This window comes from Spermophilus citellus (genome assembly GCF_964194105.1).
Source record: "Spermophilus citellus genome assembly, chromosome: 17".
Lineage (NCBI taxonomy): Eukaryota > Metazoa > Chordata > Mammalia > Rodentia > Sciuridae > Spermophilus > Spermophilus citellus.
In genome coordinates this window covers 58,980,554-59,007,686 of record NC_138199.1, presented here as the reverse complement: position 1 = coordinate 59,007,686, position 27,133 = coordinate 58,980,554, and the positions used below count along the sequence as shown (strand labels likewise).

The 27,133-nt window shown below is 45.0% G+C and overlaps 2 protein-coding genes and 1 long non-coding RNA gene across 4 annotated transcripts in view; 1 reads left to right on the top strand and 2 right to left on the bottom strand.

Annotated features, from left to right (window-relative positions):
- LOC308636207 overlaps positions 1-27,133 on the bottom strand; it is a 770,476-nt gene that overhangs the window by 328,088 nt on the left and 415,255 nt on the right. The window lies entirely within an intron of this gene.
- RPRML (reprimo like) lies at positions 431-1,476 on the bottom strand. Its single transcript, XM_081271809.1, has one exon. It carries the CDS (start codon positions 1,246-1,248, stop codon positions 886-888), a length of 363 nt encoding a protein of 120 aa, XP_081127935.1. The 5' UTR covers positions 1,249-1,476; the 3' UTR covers positions 431-885.
- Positions 17,121-20,809, top strand: LOC308635964 (lysozyme-like protein 6). Of its 2 annotated transcripts, none has more exons than XM_081270904.1 (4): positions 17,121-17,307; positions 18,234-18,392; positions 19,403-19,481; positions 20,603-20,809. In XM_081270904.1, the coding sequence occupies exons 1-4, from the start codon at positions 17,235-17,237 to the stop codon at positions 20,670-20,672; spliced, it is 381 nt and encodes a 126-aa protein (XP_081127030.1). In that variant the 5' UTR covers positions 17,121-17,234; the 3' UTR covers positions 20,673-20,809. The 2 variants fall into 2 exon arrangements, with proteins under 2 accessions (XP_081127030.1, XP_081127029.1); XM_081270903.1 differs by having other exon boundaries at positions 17,121-17,373.

The window sequence follows — 27,133 nt, the reverse complement described above, 5'->3', positions numbered from 1 at the left end:
GACCTTAGATGGGGATTTGGGTCTTACTAAAATTTTAAGTAGCTCTAGTTTTCCCCACTCTCTCACCCGCGCAAGTGAATTCTACTTTTTCATTCTCCAAATATCCTGTTTTCCTCTTTTTGGATTCAGTTCACTGATCCCCTCCCCACATCCAGTCTCACGGAAGAGACAGATTTCCAAAGATTTAATTAATCGCACCAACTGTCAGGCCGCCCAAAAGGACCCGCCTCCGCTGTCGTTGTAGAAAACAGTTCCTTTATCCTTTCGTGGCTTGGTCTCCGGTGTGGAGCCCTGTATCTGCTCGCACCGCACCCCAGGAAGCCCTCAAAGGAGCTATATTTTTTCTGGACGGGCTTAAAGGGCTCCCCACTAGGGTACAAGCCTCCCTCCACCCCGCACATTCCAACCCCCAACACACACACCCACAGGCGCCGGTGGGAAGTCGCCGGATGTACGACGGCTGGGGTTTTATTACAAAAATTTCTTTTCAAATGCAAAATCAGACCAACAAGCTCGGAGACTCCCATTCTTCAACCTTTCTCCTGCGCCGCCCGTGTCCTGTCCCCAATTAACACGCACAAAACTCCCACGCGAGCGACCTCAGCCCCACACTGTATCCCACACTCAAGTCCACCCAGCCCCGAACTTCTTAAAAAAAAAAAAAAGTCTGTTAAGAAACCTTATCCCCCCGCTGAAGTGCACAGGACCGTGCAGGGCGTGGAAGTCCCTTTCCGCGCCGCCGCCGCGAGTCCCGCGGTGTCCAGGCACTGGTGCCCGGGGGCATGTCGCTGTCCCGGCGCTGCTGCGGCGGCCGAGCGGAGAGGGGGACGGGGGTCCGGGTCTCCCTTTTCTTAGTAGCTCTGTCGAAGGCGGCAGGCGTGGTGCTCAGTACAGCCCCAGGATGGCGGCGCCCACGTCCTTGGAGGGCCGGCGCTCTTGCACCAGAAAGTTGATCATGCTCTCGGACTTGATGAGCAGGTTGCAGCCCAGGAAGAAAACGCCGAAGACCACGGTGAGCGACAGCACGCATACCACGGCGATCTGCGCCACGCGCGACACCCACAGGCTGCGTTCGTCTGGAGCCAGTCCCGCCGGGACCCCGTCGCTGGCGGCCAGCGGCGCGCCCCCGGAGCAGCAGTCTAGCCACGTGCCCAGCCCGTGACTGCGGTTCCCCAGGGCCGCCCCGGCGCCGCTGCCCACTCCGCCCACCTCACCCAAGCTGGTGTGGTTCAGGAAAGTCGCGTTCATCGCGGCGCTGCGCCCGGGGTCTTGGCGCGCGGTCCGGGGTGCACCAGGAGGCTGGCTCTGTTCGCGCTCTCCGGGACACTCTGGCGCGGGGTGGGGGAGGAAGAGGGCTGCCCACGCGATGGCACCCTCTGGGGCCGCCTACCGCTGGGCACCGGGCAGGAAGCGGCACAGGGAGGGAGCAACAGGCGGCGCGGGAGCGGGAGCGGGAGCCGGAGAACCGAAAGCGTAGCGGTGGTCGGTGGAGCTCCCAGCGGCCCGGCCGTCCCTCCCCTCCAACAGCCCCGCCCCGCCCCGCCCCGCCGGGCGTCTAGAGGGCGGGAATCCAGGCGAGGGCTCGGCCTCCGGAGTCCCACCGCTGCCGGGGGCTAGGGTCCCGCGGCAGTCCCCAGTCCTAGGGCCAGCGAAGGTTGATCGCCTTTGGGCTAGAATATCTCCCCAAGGTGCTTATTCCAGGATTTGGTGCTCTTAGCGGTCAGGTTCTTCTGGAGTCTGCCCTAAATCTCGTCTTATCTTTTTCTTTAAACCAGGGTTGGCCTCAGGCAGTTCCGCATCGCCTCTGCGGGAACCTCCCAGCTTTTCCCGGACTGAAGGCTGAAGGAGTGTTGCATTGAGGAGTGTACCCTGCCTCCTTTCCTACATCTCCCCTACCCTGCCCCATTTAATTTTTTTAATTAAAAATAAGCTACTGGAGTTTTTCCTTTTACAAAAACGTAGTCATTGTAGACCGGTCATAAGGCATGGATGAGCAAAATGAAGAAAAAAAAATCTAAAACCTTATAATCTTACCATCCAACAAGGGTCGACGTCACCTTGGTACAAACTCTTCAGGCCTTTTCTATTGTGCGGCTCAGTATACATATATTCGAAGGGTGGGGGGGGGGGTACAGTATTGGTGCATACTGTTTGGTGCAGCAGGTATCTGGCCTTTTGGCCAGTTGGATTTTTTTCTTAGAGAAGTGCTGGGCTATATCCTTTGCCCATCTCACTGCTGAGAACAGATCCTGACCTTTATGTACCCTGAAGTCTGGCTCCCTGCTGCAAAGAAATGGAGCAGGGAAGGGTGACTAGGGTATGGTAAGGGGACAACCTACTCCAGTGAGTCATGAGGAGCTGAACGTGATGGCCGGTCTTTGTTTTATTAAGTACCTACTATATGGTCAGTACACCAAATACATTACCTCGCTGGATGCTTGAACCAGCATTTGAGTTTCAGCTGGACTGTTCCCTTGACATGAGGAATCAGGGGCTAAGGTTGTTTAGTTGACTTACCCAGGACCACATAGCCAGGTAAACCTCGGCTCTCTCCTGTTCCAAAGCTACACTCTTAATTATTGCTGTTCCCCTTTCTTCCATTGTCCCTGAACTGATTTCTCTAGATACCTGGTGATCGGGGGAAGGGAGAGGTGTTGTCTTTGACCTGGAGCAGGAAGGAAGAGAGAACTTGGGTTTATGGGAGTAAATGAAGACTAGCCACAGAGAACAAGCCAAGGCAATTTAATCAGAGCTTGCTGAGAGTCTCTTGTAAGAGAGTTAGCCATTGTCACTTGTGTTTTGCAGAGACTCAAAGGCCGGTGGATAAGTGGGAAGCTTTATAATAGGAAAAAAGGGACAGCTTCAGGCATGCCCTGGTTGGGGCCTGTTGGCATGGGGAAGCTGTAGGGGGACTCCCTAGAAGAGGGGCATCCATGACATTGGTTAGGGGAACATACTTGCTTTCTCCAATTTATGCTAATTTTGGAATTAGGGACAAAATTAGGCAAGCTGTCCATGATTGACCAAGTTTGAGCCATTTGGGACTAGTAGCTGTTTGGCTTCCCAGACTTTTATTGCAGGTTCCTGGTCCATGCTCTGTTTTCACATGTGATCTGGTCACTGTTTGTAGACTTGGTGTCTCATGCTCCTCCACATCAGGAGTGGGCACCCTGCCTGGCTTGAACCCAGCCACCTGCTCCCCGTCCAGTGCTCCCTCCTTCTACTGCTCCCTTCTGCCGTTTCTGGAACCACCGGTCCCAGCAGGTGTGCTTGCAGTTTGACGTATATTAACTCTTCACTCTTACAATTTCCCTGAAAGGCAAGTGTGTGTTAGTTGTTGACTGCTACGGCTCAGATTTCCCCAAACCAAGCAAACGTTTACCCTCGCTCATAGTTTCTGGGGCCAGGAAGCTGAAAGCAGTTTAGTTGGGGGCTCTGGCTCAGGGTCCCTCATGGGGCTGTGGTCAAGGTGTTGACCAGGTCCATAGTCATCTGAAGGCTTGGCTGGTGATGAGGATGGGTTTTTGAGATCACTCCCTTGCTGGGTGTTGGCAGTAGGCCTCCGTGACTAGTTGGCCATTGGCAGAGGGAAACCTAGGTCCTTGTCATTGTACTTCTTCATGGTGTTACTTCAGTGTCCCTATCACATGGCAGCTGCCTTGCCTCAGAAACACTTTTTTCACTTTCCTTCTCTTCCTTCTCCTCCTCCTCTTCCTTCTTCTCCTTCCTCCCCTCCCCCCTCCCTCTCCCCTCCCCCTCCTTCTTTCTCCTTCTCCTTCTTCTTCTCCAGTACTGGGGATTGAATTCAGGGGTACTCTACCACTGACCCACACCCCCAGCCCTTCCTTTACTTTGTATTTTAATATAGGGTCTCACTAAGTTGCCAAGACTGGCCTTGAACTTGCTATCCTTTTTCCTCAGCAACATCCCCCACCTCCGTATCACTTTTTTTAAACTTTATTTTATTTATTTATTTCAATGTGGTGCTGAGAATCGAACCCAGGGCCTCACACGTGCTAGGCAAGGGCTCTACTGCTGAGCTACAACCCCTGCCCTCCCCGACCCCATGTCACTCTTGAAGAATGTGCTAGAATGTGAGGAAAGGAGAGGGACGGAACAGTAAGGCTGCAGAATGAAATATGTTAGCTGTAGTTGTTATTTAATCTTTATAGAAAGCCTTGTAAAAGGAAATCCTCAGTCCCATTTGACAGTCAAGAAAAATGGAGACTCAGAAAGGAAAAAATTCTTGCCCGAAGTCACAGAGAGCCAGTAAAGGGCACAGCCAGGATTTAAACCATCAGATATCTTACAACCAAGCCCAAACTCTTCAGTGCTTGGTGTGTGGGGGTAGGTATATGTGTGGGGGGAGTACTTCATGGTTAGGGAAATACTAGAAGCCCCTGAGGCCAGGGGTGGGGAGTCTCAGGAACCCAATGAAACGTCTGATAACTGGGTTGCCTCTCCTTCTCTAGAGCCAAGAAAGCAGGTGCCTCTGGGCTCAGCTGCCACCCACACGGGACTATTTTTACCCTCTACCTTAGTGACAGTCTGCATCGTCCCCAGGCTCTGGAAGGGCCATCTGGGCAGTCTGACTCCCCGGGAGGGCCTGCCACCCAGAGGCTGTACGCCCTGCTGTCTCTGCAGCTGTTTCTAAATGAACCTTTAGCCCTGTGGCATGGCTGGGCCATCAGGGTCAACATGACATCTCCCTGTCCCAGAACCAGAGGTTGGTAAAACCTCCCTAATTAGTACCAATGGCTGGATGGACCTATGGAAACTAAAAAGTCTTCATCCACAGCTTTAAAAAGAAATACTCTTTGTGTGTGTGGTATTAGAGATTGAACTCAGGACTTCACACATGCTAGGTAAATGCTCTATCTCTGAACTACATCCCCAACCCACCTTACTTTTTAAAAATTTGAAACAGAGTCTTGCAAAGTTACCAAGGCTGACCTTGAATTTGTGATCCTCCTGCCTCGGCCCCTGAATAGCTGGGATTACAGGTGTGTGCCACTGTACCTGGCTCATTCACAGATATTTGAAATTTTGTTCACATTTTAAACAAGGTTAATAAAGTGCTATTTTCATGAGCCCTTTTAATGAAGAGGTAAGAATGATTTTACTTGCGTGTTCCACAGTAACTCCCTCCACTCATTAGAAAAATGTAAATGGACATTCATCTTATGACAGTGTGCGGCAGGGATGCCCCAGAGCCCTTGAACAGAATTTATTTTGTGAAGTGGTTTCCAACAACCCCCCTCGGTTCCTGTTTACGCTGCTCATTTTTTGGCAAGCTCTTCCTGGAACAGGCAAAGGTTGCCTTCTGCCCAGTTCCTGTCCAAATGGTCTCACGTTTCACATTGGCAGAGGGGGAGTTAATGACATTTTACTGCATCTGGTTACAGAATTAAAATAAACACAAGTTGCCCTGTTCAGCCTTTGCCCCCAGTGAGATTGCCACTGCGGGCTCGGCCAGGCTTTGTGTACGGAGAGTGAGTGGAAGGCAGAGGGAGGCCGCCAGGCTATTTGGGCCCTTTGACCTTATCCAAATTGGCAGGAGAAATGCGTGTGAGGGGATCTCTTCAGGAGTGGAAAGAGGACAATGCAGGTTAAGTACCACAGAGTGGGGAGCAGAGACAAGTATCACAGGTATAGTGGGACTTCATACCCCAACCTCCTGCCACCTGTCTGATGTGTGTTTTAGAGGATATTTGGATTTCAGTGAGCTGGGATCTATTTCTTCCTCTACCCCTAGTTGGCCGTGTGATCTTGGACAGGTCAACCGTCCATTAATCAAGGGAACTTGATCAGAAAATCTTCAGTAAGACATAATTTCCCCAAACAGATCAATGGGCCAAATGGGCCATAGTCTGCCTTCACCAACTCCATGCACAGGAAACCATGAGGCAGAGTCCTCTCCTGGTCTGTCCCTAAAGTTCTACGTGGGTCTCATTACCCCAAATGAGGAGGTTGGCCACTCTCTGCGCTCCCCAAGCTGTGCTTCTTGGATCAGAAGTTCTGCGAAGCCCACAATAGAGGAGACAATGGCCTAGATAGGTTCTTTACTGCAGGACCCTCAGGATGTTTGTATGTGGATATGTCTCATGAAGTCCCTATGGGAGATACAGGATGATACAGGAGATACTCAGGCTTTGATGATGGAACTTTTTCTTTCCCTAACACCAACTGATATTTTGTGCCACTATTCACCACTCAGCACAATTTGGGAAATCTCCTATAGTTTCCCTTAAGCCTCAGTTTCCTTCCCTGTAGAACAGGTACCTGCCTCCTAGAAGTGTTGGAAAGGTTAAATCAGGTAAAGTCTGGAAACAGGCCTGGAGCAGCGCCTGGCACAGAGTAAGTGCTCAATAAATGCTGGTAGCGCTTATTTATAACACGATCCTTTCCTTTCCTGCTCTGACATTCTGGGCTTCCAACTGCAGTGTGTAATTAAACTCCAGAGCATCTGGCTTCCCAAGTTGAAAGAACAAGCTTGGAGGAATGAAAAAGGAAGAGAAAGATCCTTCTGGGTTGCCCATTTGTGCTTCAGCCTCATTGCCAGCCGTCACGCCAGGGGGATGCAGCAAGATGCAGCCCCTGACAGCAGGGCTCAGGCCAGCAGGTGCTTCCCAGCAGGGTTCAGACACTGTGGGGAGTATTTGAGACTGTGGAGGGGTGAGAGGTCAAGTCAGTACTGCTTTATGGTTACTGTGATTTGGATATGGTCTGAGTGTCCCTAAAGGTCCACGTTTTAAAGGTTTGATCTCAGTGTGGTGGTGCTGGGAGGTGTTTGAACCTTTAAGAGGTGGGGCCTAGTGGGGGTCCTTGGGCTAGTGGAGGCTTACCCTCAGAAGGTATTAACAGTTCCGTGAGATGGTGGCAGTCCACCTGATCTTGAATTTTAAACCTCCAACACTAGGAGCTAAGTAAATTTATTTACTTATAAGTTAACCTGCCTCGTGTATTTCATTATAGTAACAAAACTGACTGATACAATGGTCAAACAATAGATCATGTCCTGGACACAATGATCCTGGCCACTTTCAAGTACATGTGACAGATTGGGGAGCAGTGCCAGGGAGAACTAAATTGGAAAAGGTGAAATCGAACACTGTGTTATGTGAGAAGCAAGACAGTATAGCTCACATATTGTGTGATGCTATTTATATAAAATATCTAGAATAGGTAAATTATATTCAAAGAGACAGACTGCAGATTGGTAGATGCCAGGGGTTGGGGAGAGAGGTACATGCAGCGTACCTCTTCATAGGACATTTCCTTTTGGAGGGATGAGGTGTTTTGGAACTAGCTGAAAGTAGTGGTTGTACAACACTGTGAATATACTAGTTGCCATTAACTTATTAACTTTAAAATAGTTAATTTTATGTTATATGAACTTTTGTGGCTATAGCACAGTAGCTTGCACACTGAAACTACCTGGGGAGTTTTAAAATCCCAAAACCCAGCCCCACCCTTGATTAATTAAACTTGACTCTGGGAACAATATTTTTAAAGTTTCCCTGGGAGGATCTAATGTAGAGTCACTGTGGTAGATAAATATTCAATGACATAGAAAGATGTCTGCTATATACTACTATACAGTGAAGAAAAGCAATTATCTAAGTGTGTACTATATCACTTCTTGTGGTAAATTTCTCATGCATGTCATACACAGACTCACACATACGAACAATAAATGCAGAAGCAATGACAGTGGTCAGTTTTGTCAGCTGAGACTATGAGAAATTTGGAATTTATTTCTTTTTGCTTATCTGTATATTCTATTCTCTCTCTCTCTCTCTTTTTTTGGTACTGAGAGTTGAATCCAGTGGTACTTAACCACTGAGCCACATCTCCAGTCCTTTTTTTTATGTTTTGAGACAGGCTGTAAGTTACTTAGGGCCTCTCTAAGTTGCTGAGGCTGGCCTCCACTTTGTGATCCTCCTGTCTTAGCCTCCGAAGCCACTGGGGTTATAGGCATGCGTCCCTTGCAGTGCTATCCTATTATTTATATTTTTGTAATTTTGAGATGGGATCTCACGGTATTGCTCCAGCTGGTCTAACCTCAAGTGATCCTCCTGTTTCAGACTCCCGAGTAGCTGAGACTCCAGGTGGGTGCCACTGTGCTCATCTTAAATTATTTTATAGCAAAGGAAAAAAGGCAGCTGTCACCAGCCACTTCACTGCCTCCTGGGAAAAGACGGTCTTGTCCCTGACTCATCATCCTAGGGATGCTTTCCACAGCGTCAAGTAGCTATTGGCCTCTGAGTCTGTGCCTGTCCTTGACAATGAAGCAGACCAACCCTGCCGACACTTCTTCCTGAGCTGAGGCTGTGCTTAGTTAGCTACAGAATGCGCTGGGGCTGCAGGAGCAGGTTCTGTGAACAGCTGTGCCCCTGGCTAGGCGGCAGCTCCTCCCTTGCTGCATTTGTTGGGAGTCCCATGGCCTCATCCTGCCCAAATCCAAGCCCCAGGACCTAGGACAGCAGGGATGGAGAGAGCGGCAGCTTCCCCTGTTGACCTCTGCCTTGAATCATACTTGGAGTCCCTGGAGGTATGTTCTCTGAGCTTCAGTGTCAGACTCTTGATTTGGGGGTAGGTTCATGGTTGTGTGAAATGAAAACATTTCCCATCCTCCCAACTTGCAGTCAAGTGTGGCCATGTGACTCAGTTCCAGCCAATAAAATGTAAGTAGAGTAGTTTGTATAATTCTGGAAATTGCCCTAGAGCAAGAAGAGTGTTCTTCTCCTTCTGCGACTCCTTCTTCAACCTGGAATATGTCACAGCAAGGCTGAGTTCCAGCAGCCACATTATACCGTGGAATAGAATCATGTCTGTGCATGGCCGAGCAACAAGATAGAGTGGCTAATGTTCTCTCTGTTGTTTCCTTTGGTAGCCTGTTGGCTCGAGATTGACTCTTGGGATGAAGAACGAGATGAGCATTAGCCTGTTTAAGTCAGTGATAACTGGGATTTTCCATTCCTTTCAACCCAGCTCAATTCTAACTAACACACAGGGCTTCTGACTTGATCCTTGGACCTGAGTCCTGCAGTGGTCACCTACCCAGTGTGAGGCTAAGGGGCCTGGCTTCCTCCATTCCGACACTAGGGTCTGAGCCTGCCCCAGCTCAGTGTAGACCTTGCCACCTTCTGGTGTCCTTCACCCCGCTGCCTGTCACCTTGCAGGACTTTGTGTTATTGGGCTTGCCCCTTGCCAGGGTGGAGCACAGGCCTGGATCTGGTTCCTGGAGTCCCTGCCCTTCCTACTCATCCCTATACCCTTGGCTCCTATCCTGGCTCTGGCAGGTTGGCTGATCTTTGGACATCCAGGGCAGGGTGCGTGCCTGTGGTATCTTCCCTAGCTCGTGGTGTGGGAGCAGCCTGTTCCTGACGTCCAGAAACATTGACGTCATCATTAATTACTCATTCCAACATGTATTCATCAAGTGTCTATTGTAGTCATTGGGGACACACAGGAAATAAGAATGGGATGAGCGGTAGGCCTGGTGCAGAACTTCCAGCACAAGCTGTAGGACAAGAGTGTCAGGCACAGCCACCAAATATGGGAGCTGTTCACGGGGAATTGGGGGGAGTTTCCTTTAAGGATGTGCCCATGATCCTTTTGTGATGTCACCAAAGGAAGCCACTAGCCATATGCCTTCTGGAGAACACACCTACCCTGAACGAGTGTTGCCAAAATTAAAATCTTCATCTGATCAGGCCTCTAGATGCAACTAACAATTGCCAAGCAATGCAAAAGACAGAAATATGTGAAGCCACACGTTTGCAATCCTCAAAATCCAGATGGCAGAAAATCAACAAGATACGTGACGTGGCTACTTCAATAATACATTGTAGGTGGCACTTACCTGTAATCCCAGCATCTCCAGAGGCTAAGGCAGGAGGATCCTCAGCAATGGCAAGGTACTTAGCAGCTTAGTGAGACGCTGTCTCTAAATAAAATGCAAAATAGGGCTGGGGATGTGGCTCAGTGATTGAGTGCTCCTGAATTGAATCCCCAGTACCCCAAAATAACTAAATAAATAACACATTGTAAGGAAAAAGAGAAAGATGAAAGAGAAATTTGTGGATTAAAAGAGTTTTAAGGTACAATCAACCAATCATAATGTGTGCTTCTTATTTGGATCTTCATTTAATCAATCTGTAAAAAAAAAAAATGCTCTTTGGCAAAAAAAAAAAAAAAAACAAAAAAACAAAAACAAAAAATAAAACCCACTGACTGAATATGTGATAAAGTTGCCCACGGTGGGGGCCTTTGCCAACTCCCTTCCTTGCCCAGGCCTTGGTCTTCCCATCTATGAAAGGAAGAAAGGGTCTGTGAGGATGTCTTTTCATTCTGGCCTCCTTTTTACTTTGTCTTCCCACTTGAGCCCAGGAGCCTTAATTTGGTGGCTGTAACAACCCAATCAGTGTCTACTGGGAATAAAATGGCCCAGAGAGGGCATGGTGGGCACCAGCCCAGGGCCCTTGGCTTTGGCAGAATCCAGACTAGGAGGGGACACTTTCCTGGAGCACTTGGCCTGGAGCATCAAACTGCATGATCTCAGGGGGACTGTTCCAAAGTTGAGGAAGGAAGGAGAGAATCAGCTGGAGGACTCACCCACCCATGGACTATGGGCCAGTTAACAGCTCACCAGGATGCTCAAATTTGTTCTGATACCCAAGGGGCATTTCCTGGGCCTGCATCCTAGCCTGGTCTGGTCTTATTAGGTTAAGCTGCTTTTCACAAATTCCTTTTTTTAAAAAAAAAATTTTTAAGAGAGAGATGAGAGAGAGAATTTTTTAATATTTATTTATTTTAATTCTCGGCGGACACAACATCTTTGTTTGTATGTGGTGCTGAGGATCGAACCCGGGCCACACGCATGCCAGGCAAGCGCGCTACCGCTTGAGCCACATCCCCAGCCCTCACAAATTCCTGTGAGCACAAATGAATAATATCACTACATAGCTGCATGTCACCTGTCCCTTAACTCCTTGTTGCTGGCCTTGGCCCACCTGCCTTTCAATTATTATCACTGTAAAAGTATCAACCTTAGCATGGAACCTCACACATTGTAAATGTTCAACACAAATAGGGGCAAGGGGGTGGAAAGGGGAACCTCCTTCCTGGACCATCACAGGCTCTTAACCTTCTCTTGAAGCATTACAGGCTTTATCTTCAGAAGGCTAAACTAGAACCTCCACCATCTGCGACCAACACCAACCAGTTTAACACATGAACCAAAGAACTGAGAAGGACCATTCCATTTAAGTGTGTACTATATTGTAGTAGCTAAGCTGACAAATCAGTGTAAAACCTGGATTCAAATTCTCCTGAAGCCTCCTACTAGCTCTATTTGAGTGAGTTACTTAACCTCCGTGCAGCTTATTTGACAAGAGCACTGTGAAGGTAAAATGACTCCCTGTGTCCAGCACTGGTGTCCAGTGTTAGCAAGTGCTTTCATTGGAAGGCCTCCATTGCCGATCCGCCATCATCTCCCCTGCCCCCACTAAATTTTCTCTCCTTTCTCCTTCCCTTTTAAAAATGAATTTTAGGTTGCAGCATCTGATCCTGGAAATTGCCCTGCTTCACAATCGTGGGTTTCAGGTCAACTGAGGAGTCTTGCCAAAGGCACCTGGAGAATCACAACCCCCTGGTGCCATCTCCAACTGCTCCCTGCCGGCCCTGTGGGTAACAGACCCAGGGCTATGACGGCTACCCCACCGGAGCACAGGGAGGTCTCCTGGTGCTGAGGGATTAATATGGTGGAATCAGGACCAAAGAGACGATGGTTCAAATTCCAGCTCTACTAAGAGTAAAGGGGGCGTTTAACCACCACCTCCAAAGTTAGGGAGCCCAGAGGAACGAATTTTAAAATTTGAAGCCCTGCAGCCCCTGCTTCCTGTACAAGGACCACTTCTGCCCTCTAGCAGTCTCTCAGTGAATTGCACAGCAGATATCAATCCAAAGATAGGGCACGGGGAGGAGCTTGTTCCCACTTCTCAATCTACCTGATGCTGGGTTCTCAACTCTGCCCAACCCTTAACTTCCTTTTCACAAGATTCATTTTGTGTAACAATACTAATTTTTAAATATTTTAAGTACCTTTTCTGAGGTGTTGATACACAGTAAACTGCATAACTTACAGAGTACAATTTGATAACTTGGGACAGATAGACATGCCTGGAATTATTATCAAAATCAAGATAGTGAACATATCCATTTCTTCCCAAGTTTCCTTTTGCTCCTTGATGACCCCCTCCTTTCCCTTCCTACTTCCCCAATTCCCAAGTACCTACAGCTCTGCTCTCTGTCATTATAGATCAGTTTACACATTCTAGTTTTGTTCAAATGGAATCATATAGATTGTGTTAGCTTTTTCTGACAAGAACAAGTACCTGAGACATGAATGAAATATCATTTTCTAATAGTGCTGAGATTATCATTTCTGCATGTTTTTGTGCTCCTATTCATGATTTGAAGGTACTAAAAAAATTAGTATAGTTTTGCCTCAGTTGTAAACGTAAGCTGAGGAAAACTTTGTAACATTAAATAAATTACACATTATTCTTCTTTTTCCCTTTCCCTTTTTGGTACTGAGGATTGAACCCAGAGGTGCTTTCCCACTGAGCTACATCACCAGCTTTTTTTCATTTTTTGAGATAGGGTCTCACTAAGTTGTTGAGGCTGGTCTCGAACTCGTGATCCTCCTGCCTCAGCCTTCCGAGTTGCTGGGATTACAGGCATGCCTGCTGTGCCCAGCTTATGGAATAGTTTTAATATTGATGAATTACATATATCTTCATTTTATTGCTTATCCCAACACAGTCAGCTCATAAAAGAGCACTCAGACATGTGCAATAAAAACTAAATCCATGCTGGGGGGTATAGCTCAGTGGCAGAGCACTTTCCTAGCACATGTGAAGCACTAGGTTCGATCCTCAGCACTGCATAAAAATAAATAAAATGAAGTTATTAAAAAAACCTAAATCCAGTCATCTGACATTTTGCTAACTATGTCATTTGCAAACAGCTTGATACACAATTACAATTTGTATCCTTTTAAAGATCCCTTCAGAATCCATCAGGGTATGAACATTGAATATATTTTATTTATTGGTCCCTTAGTGTGATGTATAACTTGTAAATATTTAGACAGATGGCCTGGGGCCTGCATTTGTCCTTTTACCCCAGGCTGCACATCCAGAATTGATCTTTGTGTGCCAGCTTGGATTTTCCACTTCTCTGAAGGTATAGGACTCCACCCAGGGCTCATGTATGTCACAGATGCTGGGCCTTGGGGTGGGGTGGGGCCCTCTGGTCCCTCTTCAAGTGCTGACATCATCACTCCCAAGATTTTAAGCTGCAGAGAGGCCTGACAGCAGATAGCCGGGGCCATATGAGTTGTCCCTCTTGATAGGGGATCTAATTTTACAAGGATAAATTTATCTGGGTCATCTGAGGCACCTGCAGAATTCTGACCATAAACAGTACCTCATAAAATGATACCCATCTTCCCCAGGGTTCTGCCTCCGCCTTGCTTCCCCTGACTTCCTACCCCAGGATAAAGGGGCTGCTGCCCTGCTGAGAAGGGAAGTGAGTGTTACAGTCTAGGGGTGCTGAGTCCATTGTCTCCACTCAGCAAAGAACTGAAGAACAGGACACAGAGATAGCAAGCGAGCAGCAGGTTTATTGCAAAAGTGACCATAAGGGACTTCTCCAGAGAAGGGGTCCCGGAACTAGGAGTCTGGTGGGGAAGTTTTGGCCTATTCTTTTTATGGTCTCTGGAATTTCCTCCTTTCCATATCCCTTCCATGATCATACTCTCCTCACTATTACTGATTGGTGCCGTCTCTGTCCACGCATCTATTTTCTTTCTTTTTTTTTTTGATCCCCCCGCTTAGGGACACAAGTACAGAAATATCTGTCTGCTTGGGTCCCCAGCTTGTGTCCACAAGCAGTTAGTTGACCAGGAAGTTTTTATTTATTTATTTTTGGTACTGGGGATTGAACCCAGGGTGCTTAACCACCAAGCCACATCCCCAGCCCTTTTTTATATTTTATTTAAAGACAGTGTCTCCCCAAGTTGCTAAGTGCCTCACTAATCTGCTGAGGTCCTTTTGCCTTTTGCCCCAGACTGCACAACAGAAGTGATCTTTTTGGCTTTGAACTCGCAGTCCTCCTACCTGAGCCTCCCGAGTTGCTGGGATCACAGGCATGCGGGAAGTTGACCTCATTAGAAGACCCTCTCCATGCTCTTTTGTTTTGGTCCTGACCCTGACTTCCTCACTCACCATCTTGCCCTGGCTGCCTTTGCCCTTCCCCCTATGGGGAGCACTAGGAAGATGGCCACTGAGAAGCCCACGTTACTCTACATAAATCCTAACATTCTGTCTCTGAGGTTGAGTGGCCATTAGTGACAAAACTCTCTCAGCTTGGGCTGGGGATGTGGCTCAAGCGGTAGCGCGCTCGCCTGGCATGCTTGCGGCCGGGGTTCAATCCTCAGCACCACATGCAAACAAAGATGTTGTGTCCGCCAAATAAATAAATTTTTTTTTTTAAAAAACTCAGCTTTTCTTTCTTTCTATTTTTTTTTTTTTGCTACAGTTGGAGAAAATTCTCAGACTTCCTTGGTAACTGACACTGAGAGATGTTTTGACCTTCATGGAGAGGTGATATATTGTTAGTTCACCATCTCATAGATGGTTAACCTGATAACCAGCTGTAATAGGCAGGTCTCCTTTGGTGGCATGTGACAGAAACCCAATTCAAACTTGTTTATGAAAAAAAAAAGATATTTATTGAATCTCAGAGCTGCAGAAAAGGAAGAGTGTGTTTGAATTCTAGAAAGGATGAGTCTGGCCCAGATGCTATTGTCTCTTCATGGAGGCTTAGCCTCTGATGTAGGCTGTATCCACAGGAATTAAAACTACCAGCCTGGGCTGGGGATGTGGCTCAAGCGGCCCGGGTTCGATCCTCAGCACCACATACCAACAAAGATGTTGTGTCCGCCGAGAACTAAAAAATAAAAATATTAAAAATTCTCTCTCTCTCCCTCTCAAATAAATAAATAAATAAATAAATAAATAAATAAATAAAACTACCAGCCTCTATCCCTGCAGAGAAGCTGAGCTGCACGTAGTTTCAATTCAAAATATGTGGATTCACAGACCATTTTTTTCACCCCAAGGAGGCAGGATCCTATGACTGGTAGCTCCCACCAAAAACACCTGTGGGGAAAGGGGTTTCCCCCGTGTGGTCCTATTCCCAGAAAGGATGGGAAGCAGAAGGATGGAGCCCTGTGGGGCCCAGCAGGCTCCCACACACTTGTCACCTCTCCTCCCAGGCCCATCTGCCATTTCCGCCTGAAGCTTGGTCTGTTTGCGTGTCTCGATCCAGCGTATTTCCAGCGTATTTCAATTATGATGTCACAGAACCCGAGTTCCAGAAGGCTGGAGTTGCCAGCGCTCCTGACTTCTTTAGAACAAGGAGGGGCATTAGCCAGGGGGGGCTCGAGTGTGCTTGGTGAGGAAGAGGTTCCTGCTCCAAACCGCCTTGTTCTCTAGATTTCACAGAAAGCCCTGGGCAGAGACTGGGACCCAAGGTCAGAGAGGGGCGGGAAAGAGGTAAGCTTCAGAAGGGGTGGGAACCCGCGTTCTAGGGCCACTGTCTTCTCTGAGAGAACCCAGAGGGAACTTCATGGGTAGACCTGGAGGCCCCTTCTTCCCAGGCTCAAAGACTGGGTTCTCTGAGGGAAGCCTCTGAGTCAGGGTGGGGAGGGTGGAGAGGGACATTCTTAAACTAAGCGACGATTTGTTATTTGCCTGAAATTCTAATTTAACTGGACATTGTGTAATTTTATTGGCTAAATCGGCAACTCTGGGGTGAGGGCTGTGAGAGAAGTAAAAGAATTGTCTCCAGGCTCGGGCGAATCCAGTTCGTCATCAAGCTTCCTGCCTCTCAAACTCAGCACCTGCTGATAATTCTTGCTCAAACCAATCTATGATGGCTACAAAATGTTAATGGGTACAGGGCTTCATTTTGGGTTGATAAAGATGTCCTGAAATTGATTGTGATAATAGTTTCATATGTCTGGAATTGAATTGTATACTTTTGATAAATTATCTATTGAATTGTACACTTTCAATAAATTAATTATCCATTGTGCCTTATAGCTCAATGAAGCTGATATAAAAACACTGTTCAAGGTTTGGCCAGCCGATGGCCCTTTGAGCTAACCCTTAAGTCTATCTGACATGCCTCAATCCATATTTTGAGCACTTCCTTACTTGTTCAGTTCAAGACATTCCAGAATTATCTCATACCCTTTCCTGCTCTAGCTTAGGAATTGCCATACTCCTAGGAATCCTGGGTTCATTTTGTGGGAAATGTGAAACCAAGACCTGGGCATTTATTATTTTATTTAATCATCATGTCTTCCCTATTAAGTAAGTATTAACATATCTTCATTTTATAAGTGAAATTAACTGTATTGCCAAAGTCACACAGCAACCCAGCCTTTGAAAGCAGGTGGTGTGAATCCAAAGCCCTTTCACCAGTGTGAGTCTGGTTATTTGAACAACCATATCACTCTGACTTGCTTTAAGTTACCACATTGGAGTGGAAACAAAAGGGTCGAACCTTCAACCAGCCCACCCCACATAAGGCAGAGTATGTGTCTAAGGGTGAAGGGTGGGGGAGGAACTCACCATCCAGTGTCCTAACTCTTTTCTTTTTATGGACCTAATATCTTTATTTTTTAATGTGCTGCTAAGAATTGAACCCAGTGCCTCACACATGCTAGGCAAGCGCTCTACCCCAGCCCCAGTGTCCTACCTAACTCTTATTCTGAAAGGACATGCTCAAATAGACATGCACAAATGCCAGTGAAGCATAGTTTTCATCAATCTCCTTCCTGGCCGCAGGACCCAAATGTGGTTGGTACCTAAGTGTCCAGTACAGGACGACCTACAAAGGAAATCAGATTGGCCATGGTTTTTAACTGTCAAAGCTGAGAAATGGGTACATGGAGGATTATTAGAGTCTCTTTTTGTAAATCTTTAAATTAAAATATATTTATAAAACAATAGATGAAAGGAAAGAGACTGGGAATAGAGAGTGAGCAAGGAAATTTATTCTCTCCAGATTCTCCAGGTTCTAAAGTGAAAACCAGCAAGAAGTCTGTGAGACAAGACCTGTGGGCCCTACTGGGCACCCTTTCCCCTCTGAGGATGACCAGGGTGCTGCGCATCACTGTGGCCTGCTGCCTCCTTGTCATAAATCAGGCCACTCGCATGCATCGCTGTGAGTTGGCCAGGGTGCTGTACAAGAATGAATTGGATGGATATGAGGGTTATTCCTTGAATGACTGTAAGTGCCATGCTTTTTAGCCATCTTTCTTTCTCTCCCGTTCTTCTTTTCAAAGCCAGGAAGCTTTTCCCAGCATTTCACATTCATGCAAAAATTATTAATTGAACACCACTTATATATCAATAACTATTTCAGAGTCTAGGGATACAAACAAATCAGCTTCCCTACACACACACACACACACACACACACACACACACACACACTTTTACATCTGGTAGTGATAAATGCATGAAGAAGAATAAAGCAGTAGGGTGTGTGACAGGTGACACTGACTGTTCTGAATGGAGAACTTAAGGAAAGACTCTCTGAGGAAGTGACATTGAGCAGTGCTTAATGAAATGGAAAATCTAATCAACCAAATGCCAGAGGAAGAAAATTCCAGACACAGGAAATGGCTGGTGCAAAGGATTCATGTCCCTGTGTGGCAGGGACATCTCCCTTTTGGTCTGGAATTTGTGCAACTGTCTTGCAACACTTTCTCTTTTTACATTGCTTTGTGGTTTTTTAGGTACATATTATCATTCTTATATTAAAATTTCCTTGAAAGCAACATCTATAGTTGACCCAGTTAATTTCCCTTGTTAGGCTTTGCATATTTCCTGACACACAGTAGATACTCAAGAAATCAGAAAGCATGGGTGTATGGTAGGGAAAATGAATGGCTGGTTATATTGATGGGTGGCTGGAGGGACCAAAGAATAAGATGAGATGCCCATGATCATTTCCAGCCCTCCAGTTTCATCTAGCCTCCCAGATCTTGTTCCTTTCCTCCAAATCCTTGTCCTCCTTTCTATGTCATCTCTCTCCCACTCAGCTAGGTCCTCCCTAAATCCTGATTCTCTTCTCCCCATCCTAAGGGATTTGCCTGGCTTTTGTGGAAAGCAAGTTCAACGTCTCAAAGATAAATGAAAATGCAGATGGCAGCACTGACTATGGCATCTTCCAGATCAACAGCCACTACTGGTGCAACAATTATCAGAGTCACTCAGAAAACTATTGCCACGTGGACTGTGAAGGTTTGGCCTGGGTCCCAGGGTGGGAGGGACGAGAGAGGAGACCAGGCTGTACTCACAGGACTTCTCTTCCTACCCACAGCCTAGGCACGTCCTTAGAGAGTTCTAAGAGTCAGGAAATCCCTTTACTGAGCAGAGGCTTGGTTTACCGGCCCTGTTACCCATCCAGTCAAAGGATTCTACAGATCCTGAAGCAGCCAAAGTTGGTTGTACTTTACATGCTTACCTCATTCGATCCAAATTCCATGCCAGTTTTCCATTCAAAACTGTTTGTGATTCCCACTTTACAAATGAGGAAGCTGAGGACCAAAGGGAGAACTGAACCTGAGGTGATGGGATGCTTATTATCCCATCGACTTGTGAAGCTGAGGCAGGAGGATGGCTTGAGCTCAGGAGTTTGAGGCCAGCCTGGAGTGACATAGTGAGACATCATCTCTGAAAGAAGAATGGCATTGAATGCAACTTGTGGCTTGAAGGCTCAAGTCTAACCCTTCAGTAGTATGCAGGGATACCAGTCTGACCAAAGGCCAAGTGTAAACTCCTCACCTCAGAGGTGATCCAGGAGACGTGACAAGGCCCAGGACTCTGCCCCTTACCTCCTCCTTGTTACTCTAATATTTCTGGAATCTCCACCTAAAGAAATATTAGGTTCTAAGAAATAAGAGTTTCCCTCATTAGACAGGATTTTACCTTGATTCTGGGCTGCCTCTTTTGGTATTTCTTTTCCCTGGAAACCCTGAAAACTTTGGGGGAACCACCATCTACCCTGACTAGGAAGAATGGTAATGGACAGGCCCAAATAGTGGCCCTCCTGCTTCTCCTGCCCACAGCACCAGCTACGCCCAATCTCTAGTAGTCATTATAAGAGCGTCTAAAAGAACCCTGGGAGGGAGTTCTAATCTGGATGAGTTCAAGCCCAGGTGGCAGATCCTGTGCAAGGAAGGCCAGAATCTGCGTCCGTCTTTGTGATTGTCCTCTGTACTCTTAACAAATGTTCTCTTTCCCCCTGACAGATCTGCTGGAACCGGACCTTATCTCGAGCATCAACTGTGCAAAAAAGATTATATCTGGACAAAGGGGGATGAGGAACTGGTGAGGAGAGAATAATGGGCAGGACCCCAAGAAGGAGGAGTGGCAGAGAAAGAGGCCATGGGAGAGGCTCCTGGGGGCACTTTCTTGTAGAAGTCTAGAGAAATGTGGGATAGTGATCTGGCTTGGAAATCTGAGAAGACTTGGGTTTGGTCCATTCTCTGATATTATACTAAACAAAACTATTTTGATTGCAGTAACAGAAAACAACTTGAGCTAGCTGAGGGAAATTTATTCTGATAGGAGAAGGTGTCTCACTGAGCCCACTGAAAGGGTGCAAGCTAGACCTCAGAAAGAGAATGCAATTAGGACTGGAAACTGCCAGAAGCTTTCCATGGCAGGTTTCTGTGTCTGTTGGTGCGTTCACTTCACTAATCTCTATGTAGACCTGCTTCCTCTGCCCCCATCCACAAGCCTATCAAAGTTCCAAGTTTATGAGCTGAAGTCATAAGCAATTAGAAGGAGTGGCTAGGCTCAGTCCTAGTCCAAGTTCTACGACAGAGAATCTGATTGGTTCAGTTTGGACCATGGATGTTCTTCCTTGGTCCAATCAGCTATAGGCATAGGAAGATTTAAGCAATACAACATAGCTTCCAACAGGTAGGAGCTGCTCAGTTGGGTAGACATCCTGAAAGCTTCCAGCTCCTCAATGGTAGACGTTCACTAACCTTTTCTGTGCTTCAAACTGGGCATGTAAATGGTTGCCCCTGCAAGGTTTCTGAGTTCCTTACAGACTCAAACACCTTAAAAAATGAGACATTGATGAGTATCCAGGCTGATCCTTTCTGAAAGAGTCAATGGTTACACGTGGGATTTTCTTTTCTTTTTCTTTTCTTTTTTTTCTTCCTTTTCAAGTAATTCTTAGTCTTGTAAAACAGTACTGTCCATTTTTGGAGGGAGATGAGGATTTGAAAATATAGAAGCATTCTGAATGAGGAAAGAGGGAAAGGACAAGAGAGGAGGGAAATTCAAAGGAAGAATTAAAGAAGCCTGGAAAACAAGCTAGAGAGCAAGTAATGAAGAGAATTCTTGCTGTTGCTCTGCAGGGAGACTCACCAGGAACTGGGACAGGTGAACTGCTGCTAAGTGGGAAGCAGGACCTATGTATTTTTTTTTCTCCACAGGTTAGAATGGAGGTTGCACTGTGCAGGCCGGCCTCTCTCCCACTGGATGACAGGATGCCACCTGAGATGAGACAGGGTGCAGGCACTCTGTGGAGTCATTCCAAAATTCCTGTCCTTATTCTGGGATTCCTTCACTTCTTCCTCTTTTCTCCACTTTATTTTCTTCCCTTCCCACTCACAAATAAAATGAAGAAACCCAGGGATAAATGATTTTCTTAGACTTCCTCCGGGCACCCACCCAGGCCTTGCTCCTGACTTTGATTTGCAAACCAAAAGGACGACTTCTAGGGTTTTTAAAATGTACTAAGGTTTTCCCTGGGCAAGAAATATGTTAGTTTATTTATATTCACACACACACACACACACACACACACACACACACACACATTTGGGTTCTTACTACAGTAGGAGTGTACCAGATTCTGGAAGAAGGAAGACATAACTATTGTCCTTCGGGTGTTCATAATTGAGGCAGAGAAGCAGAAATATCCACAAACTTACAATGGACAATGGAGTGGGTAATAAAATCTACAATTATTGGTTTAAAAGAGTACCAAGTTTTGTGTAATTCCCCCAAGACAACTATTTTTGAAGTAAAAGAGGAAGCTTAGAGGTAGGTAATGGGTGGGCTAAGGCTGTGGTATTTGAGGTGGAAAAAGTAGTGGCGGACCACAGAAATAGTGCCAGCTACCAATGATTTTTGGTTGCTTTGGCAGAATGAGTTAGAATCTAGGTGATTAAAGAAAAAAGTTTTTCTGGATAGGATCCAATTTGCTTGGAGGGGGTTGACATGGAGTCGAGCCTATTTAGGGACAAGGCAAAGACACAGAAGAATGTCCTGCACATAGGCACCATCAGTAGTGTCGGACCAAACTGGAGTGTTATGGGGTCCTAAAGCCTCTACCTCTGATCCCTAACTGCATCAGATATAAGACAAAAGAGTTGATTATTCAATGGTTTCCAGACCAGAAAAATGTTAAAAAAACCCTAAAATAAAGGTTTTCAACTTTTAATGTTAATGCTTAAGTATTAAAATAACTATCTTCTCTATTTCAGCATCTCTTCCTTAAATATTTTTAACATCAAAATTGTAGGGAGGTAATACATGTAGGAAAATGAAATATACTTTATTACAAAATTTCAGAATGACATGTTTTCCTTTTCTGATTTTACTGAGGATAGGTGAAAACATCATAGACCAGCACAGATCTGAGAAGTGTTATTTAGAAACCACAGGAGACCTGTTCTATAGAGTCTTATCTGGTAGCATAACTGCAGCCAAGATATCTTCCCTTTCCCTATCTCCACTTTATGAATACTGTTCTTATTCCCAAGAAATAGAAACTTTGCCCAAGATAAAACCTACCAGCCTGGAGACATGCTGGTCTCTCCCTGTTCTCTCATTGATAGGAGACAACTTACTGGCCCTTGAGATGGGGACATAATGGTTTCCCTGTTCTCTCCTTGAGAAGATAAAGGAACATGCTGGTTTTCCTGTCACCCCTCTGATAGGAAAACTGTCTGTCTCTGTTCCCAAGAAATAAATTTGCCTTCCATAAGATAAGGGGATGCTTAGTATGTAAGTCAAAACTAAACCCTCCCCTAATGTGCAGCCATGATTCTAGCCTATAAAAGGTGAGATTCAAAGGGTGCTTGCTGCTCTCCCTTGCTTGCTGCTGCTGTCCCTCTCTCTAGGCTCCTGACAATAAACTCCCTTCTTATCCCAGGTGTGTGTGAGATTAGTCCCATGCCACTTTTCTTTTACTATCCAGCTCTGACATTGTAGGATTAAAAAGTGCTTTAGGAGCCAAGCATGGTGGCACACGCTTGTAATCCCAATGGCTCAGGAGGCTGAGGCAGGAGGATTGTAAGTTCAAAGCCAGCCTCAGCAAAAGCAAGGCTCTAAGCAACTCAGTAAATAAATAAAATACAAAATAGGACTGGGAATGTAGCTCAGTGGTTGAGTGCCCCTGAATTCAATCCCTGGTACCCAAAAAGAAAAAAATTGCCTTAGGACCAAATTTCTATTACTACAACATGTAGCCAATTTTGACACCTAGAACACCACTTGTCAGGCACAATATGTTCCAGTGTTGGTGCCCTATTTAGACCCACTCTGATTCCAAATTTATTTTTCCTTCTTATTCTGTTACCCAGTTTCTCACATCATTTCAATATCCACAGGTGTACATATGCCACCAGAATCACCTGGGAATTTAAGAATTTCACACTAGACTATTAACAGGTTAGTCAGCTTTACTTTGACTTGCATATTTAAAACTCCCCAAAATATTCTTAAAGGATCACATTTCTAGAGGTCATTTCTCACAAGCTCAGTAGGTAGTGCTAACTACCTAGTGAGGTAAGACCACAACCCAGATTAAAACCCTAGGATACAACTTGTTTTTTGATTTTGGCCACCTGACTAGAAGGCATTACTCACCCTTGAGCGCCCTACATTTTTGTTGCCCCAGGTTTCCTTGACTAAGGTAACATTAGTCAACCCTGAAGAGTTGTTTTGAACCCAAGTTCTTTTGTTTTAAAGAACAAGTACAGGACAAACTCAGGTTAACAAACACATTAAACCATCCCACTATGGGAATAAGAAATTAAAATCGTGAACCTTCAACCGAATCAGAATAAGAGAACAATAAAGACTTTCCAATGAAAGTTTAGTTCCTCATCAAAATAGTATAAAAAATCCCTAGACAGAGACCCTCATCACGTTAGCCAGACCCTGTCTCAAAAAGGGCTGAGGATGTGGCTCAGTTGTTAAGCCAATCTGGGTTCGATCCCTGGTACAAAAAAAAAAAAAAAATCCAACAGTACCCTCTTTAGGACCCTTCCCATGCTGTGGGAGAGCTTTCCTTGCTTGCTTCTAGTAAATTTACTACTGAATTCCCACCCTCTGTCCTCTGCGTACTTCAGGTGCATGAGACAAGAACCTTTCAGCATTCACACAACTCTCTGTTCCAATAAGTACCTTAGTCTGCTCCACAAGTAAAGATGAAACTAGCTGCTATAAAGATGTCCTATACTTGATCTTGTAAGCCCATTCTTAGGGATCTACCCTAAAAATACACTCGAATAGGCTGGGGATGTAGCTCATGATAAAGAGTCTGCTTACTCTGCGTAAGGCTACTTGGTTTTGAACCCCAGTGTAAGGGTCCGGCGAAGTGTCGGAGAAGGAGAGACCACATGAGACTAGCTCCATGCAATGGCAAGGGGGATTTATTAGGGATCCGTTCCAGCGCGCTGGGGCTCCGTGCTCACTCAAGAAGGGAGAGCAGCCCAGAGCCCAGAGCAGAGGTCAAGCAGAGCTTAAGTACACTTTTTGGAGAGGGTGGGGGGCTTTGCATACATCAGAACAAATCATCATGAGGCGCGGGAAAATTGAACAACAACTCTGATACATGATTAGTCCATTCATTGGCGGGAACAGGCTGGGCAGGGGTGATTGGTCACTTCTAAACTGGGTACACATTCAAACTGATTGGTTCGGGCCCTGTGACAAACTGCACAGGGCCCTAGGCTGAATGGCCAGTAGGGCGTTGTCTTAACTATCTCAGGAATCTGGGTGTAACAGAGGAACTTAATAATACCTAATCTTTTACATTTTAATTCAAGGTTTCCAGCTTAGAATCTTTACCCTTTCATTCCCCACTCCTTTTTCTGACTACTTTTAATCTTAAAAGTAATGAATCATAATTATTGGGGAGTCTCATTTTTCATCTCTGTCGGTGGAGCATATTGCCTTCTGATTACCATGGGTTGTCCTGTGTTTCCTGGAATCATTTTTAGCATGGCCTCCATTTTAGATTTCACTCGGTATTAGACCCCGATTTATCTAACTACACTGACTACCTAACTTTAAATCTGGCTTCATTCCCCCCTCTAATTTGGGAACTCCTTACTGCTGTGAGGAAGGGGGATGAAGAGGATCTCTCTGGCTTCTTCAGGCTGAGAAGGGACGGTGTGGGGCAAGCAGTTTGGAGTCCCCCTTAAAAATATCGGGTCTATCGAGTGGTCCATGCTAAAAGTCCAATTGAGAAGTAATAGGCTGGAGGGCCATTCGAGTGATAGGTGGTCTATAAGAGAAACAAGAACTCATTAGTACTGGAACCATATTGATGCAGTAACAAATGCCACAGCACAGGAATATGCCAATGAGTATAATGACCAAGACAAAGATTAACAATGTTTTCCATCAGGCAGTACCAGGAACTAGGAGCTAAGATATTATTTTCACAACAGAGTTGCTGAGGACATGGCTTCCATCTGAGCATGTAAATCTTTAAGGATATTTGTCACATTGTCAGAAATGCCAGGGATGTAAACACAACAACTAACATTTAGGGTTACAGATGTCCTTTTTATTAAGATATAGTCTAATAATCTAATGCCATCTGATCCTGCAAAATCCTTTGCTAGTATGACCTCTGTGTCTAATAGAGAAATCTTTAATTCTGCTACTCAGGGCTGGATAACCATACTAGCAAACATCAAGCCTACCTGCGTTGTTTAGAGATAAAGGCCTTAGACTAAAACTACTCTAGCAGTCCCTTTGACAGTTATCAGGCATTTCTGTCTAAGAATCTCTTTTGTAGCCTCCAGTCTACTTATTTATGGAAGTTACATTTAACTATTATTATCATTTAAGATGTCCAGGAACAGCTGTGCTTTGGCTTTGACTGTCTTTGCTAAGTGTTTAAGATGAAGCAAGTCAAACTGACTTATGTTTCTACCTATTGTTAACAGTCAGCTGAGTCCCCTGGGAGTCCTCGGGAACTTCACAGCAGCTTCTCAGTTCTGCTAGTGCCATTTGCGCTGGGATGGGTCCAGGCCTTGCTTGACCATATGGCTTCCCTCAGAAGCATCAGGGATGTCTCCCTTCTCTGATGACCCTCCTCTTTACAGCAAATGCACTGATTGGCCTTCTGCCCTCCACTGGTCTCATTAATCTCCCTGCTCGGGAAGTTATGTGGCCTAGAGTTGCAGAGCCCTTTGAAAAAGTTCCCTATTCCCTGATTCAGACTGACTCAGAGGGCAAAAGCCAAATTTTTAATTTTAAAACTTAATCTTAAACATCTAGCAAATAAGTCAACAGCCTTATATTAAGGGTGCTGAACTTTTATGTCTATCTCTCTATCCTGGAGGTGATATCTCCTTATCTTAAGTTAACCCAGGTTGTGAGTTCTTAAAGCAGTACCTCTTAAAAAAAATTAACAGGCAATCCTTAGACCATCTAAAAGCAAACTTCAAAACAAAACTAACTAGGATAAAAACATATTTAGTTTACGTAATAGCTACCTTGAATTCTAGCAGAGTTATACATTATAATCCCCTGTTTGATATCCTGGCAATCGTGACAAAAACCAACTTTTGGACACAATTTTAAATGTACTGAAATCTAGCCTACTTCTTTCATAGTCACTTTCACATGAGATGGGACATAGAGCCTTATCTCAAGTAAGGTGGGGCTCTTCATAAATCTTAAATACTATAGTTCTGAAGCTGATCTTTGCTTTTTTTTTTAAACATCATTTTACAAAGCCTACATAAATTGTTGCTCAAGTTCACATGAATATTAGCTAACACAACATAATATCACATCTAAAACATGAATTAAAGAAAGGCTGAAAGCTTTTAACCTCTTGTTGGAAAGTAGCAAAGTACTTTTGTGTTTTGCAATAAAACCTTTACATAGATTAGGCTCTCATTAACTTAAAAATACATTTAAATTGTATCTCAATGTAAAAAGTAACATGGAACTTTACATAACTTATTGATAATAAGTACAGTTATAGAACACAAGTGATATAAATAAATTTCCAACATGTTTTTTTTTCTTTGAACCTAAAATTACCATACAACTTTAGAACACCAGCTTGTAAAGCTTCTACCTTACAGACTTGTATACCTGGAAGATATGAACACATTAGTAACATCACAATTACACTGATGATTTTATGTTAACCAAGTTTGGCTTTTAAGGAAATAACATAGCACAATTCTCTAAAACAACAGCACTTGTTTAACCAGCTGCTTAATTTCTTTAAGATTACTTGCTCAAAAACTTACTTATAACCAACTTGCACAGACCTTTTTTATCACTTACTTAAACCCTCTTAATTACTTAATCACATAGACTCTCTTATCCAGAAACACATTTTCCCTCTATTAAATCCATACCTAGAACCTTCTAGTTTCTCTTTTCTATCTGTTAACCTCCTTCTGTTCACATCTTGAAACAATACTTGTAAACTTTTTAATTTAAGCAGATTTAACATTTTATTAGGGCCTTTTTGAACACCTAGAAAAACTTATAAGCTTAATTTATGACCTCCTTTTTTATCTATTTACCAAATTTAAAATGAACCATTTGAATAGAACTTATCAGAAAAACATTAACTTGTCTGTAGGATAAAAATCACGAGCTCAAAAAAAAAAAATACAGAATCTAAGAAAAAGCAAGAGTCCTAAAAAAAAAAAAAGGATGACTGGCCAGTAGTTAGTAAATACCTTATAATT

Bases quoted from the DNA above. Each gene is read 5' to 3' on its own strand.
- LOC308635964 (XM_081270903.1), top strand. From the start codon at position 17,235: ATGACCAGGGTGCTGCGCATCACTGTGGCCTGCTGCCTCCTTGTCATA. The intron at 18,393-19,402 runs GTTTGGCCTGGG...TCCCCCTGACAG, and splicing joins TTGCCACGTGGACTGTGAAG to ATCTGCTGGAACCGGACCTT. The intron at 19,482-20,602 runs GTGAGGAGAGAA...TTTTCTCCACAG, and splicing joins CAAAGGGGGATGAGGAACTG to GTTAGAATGGAGGTTGCACT.
- RPRML (XM_081271809.1), bottom strand. From the start codon at position 1,248: ATGAACGCGACTTTCCTGAACCACACCAGCTTGGGTGAGGTGGGCGGA.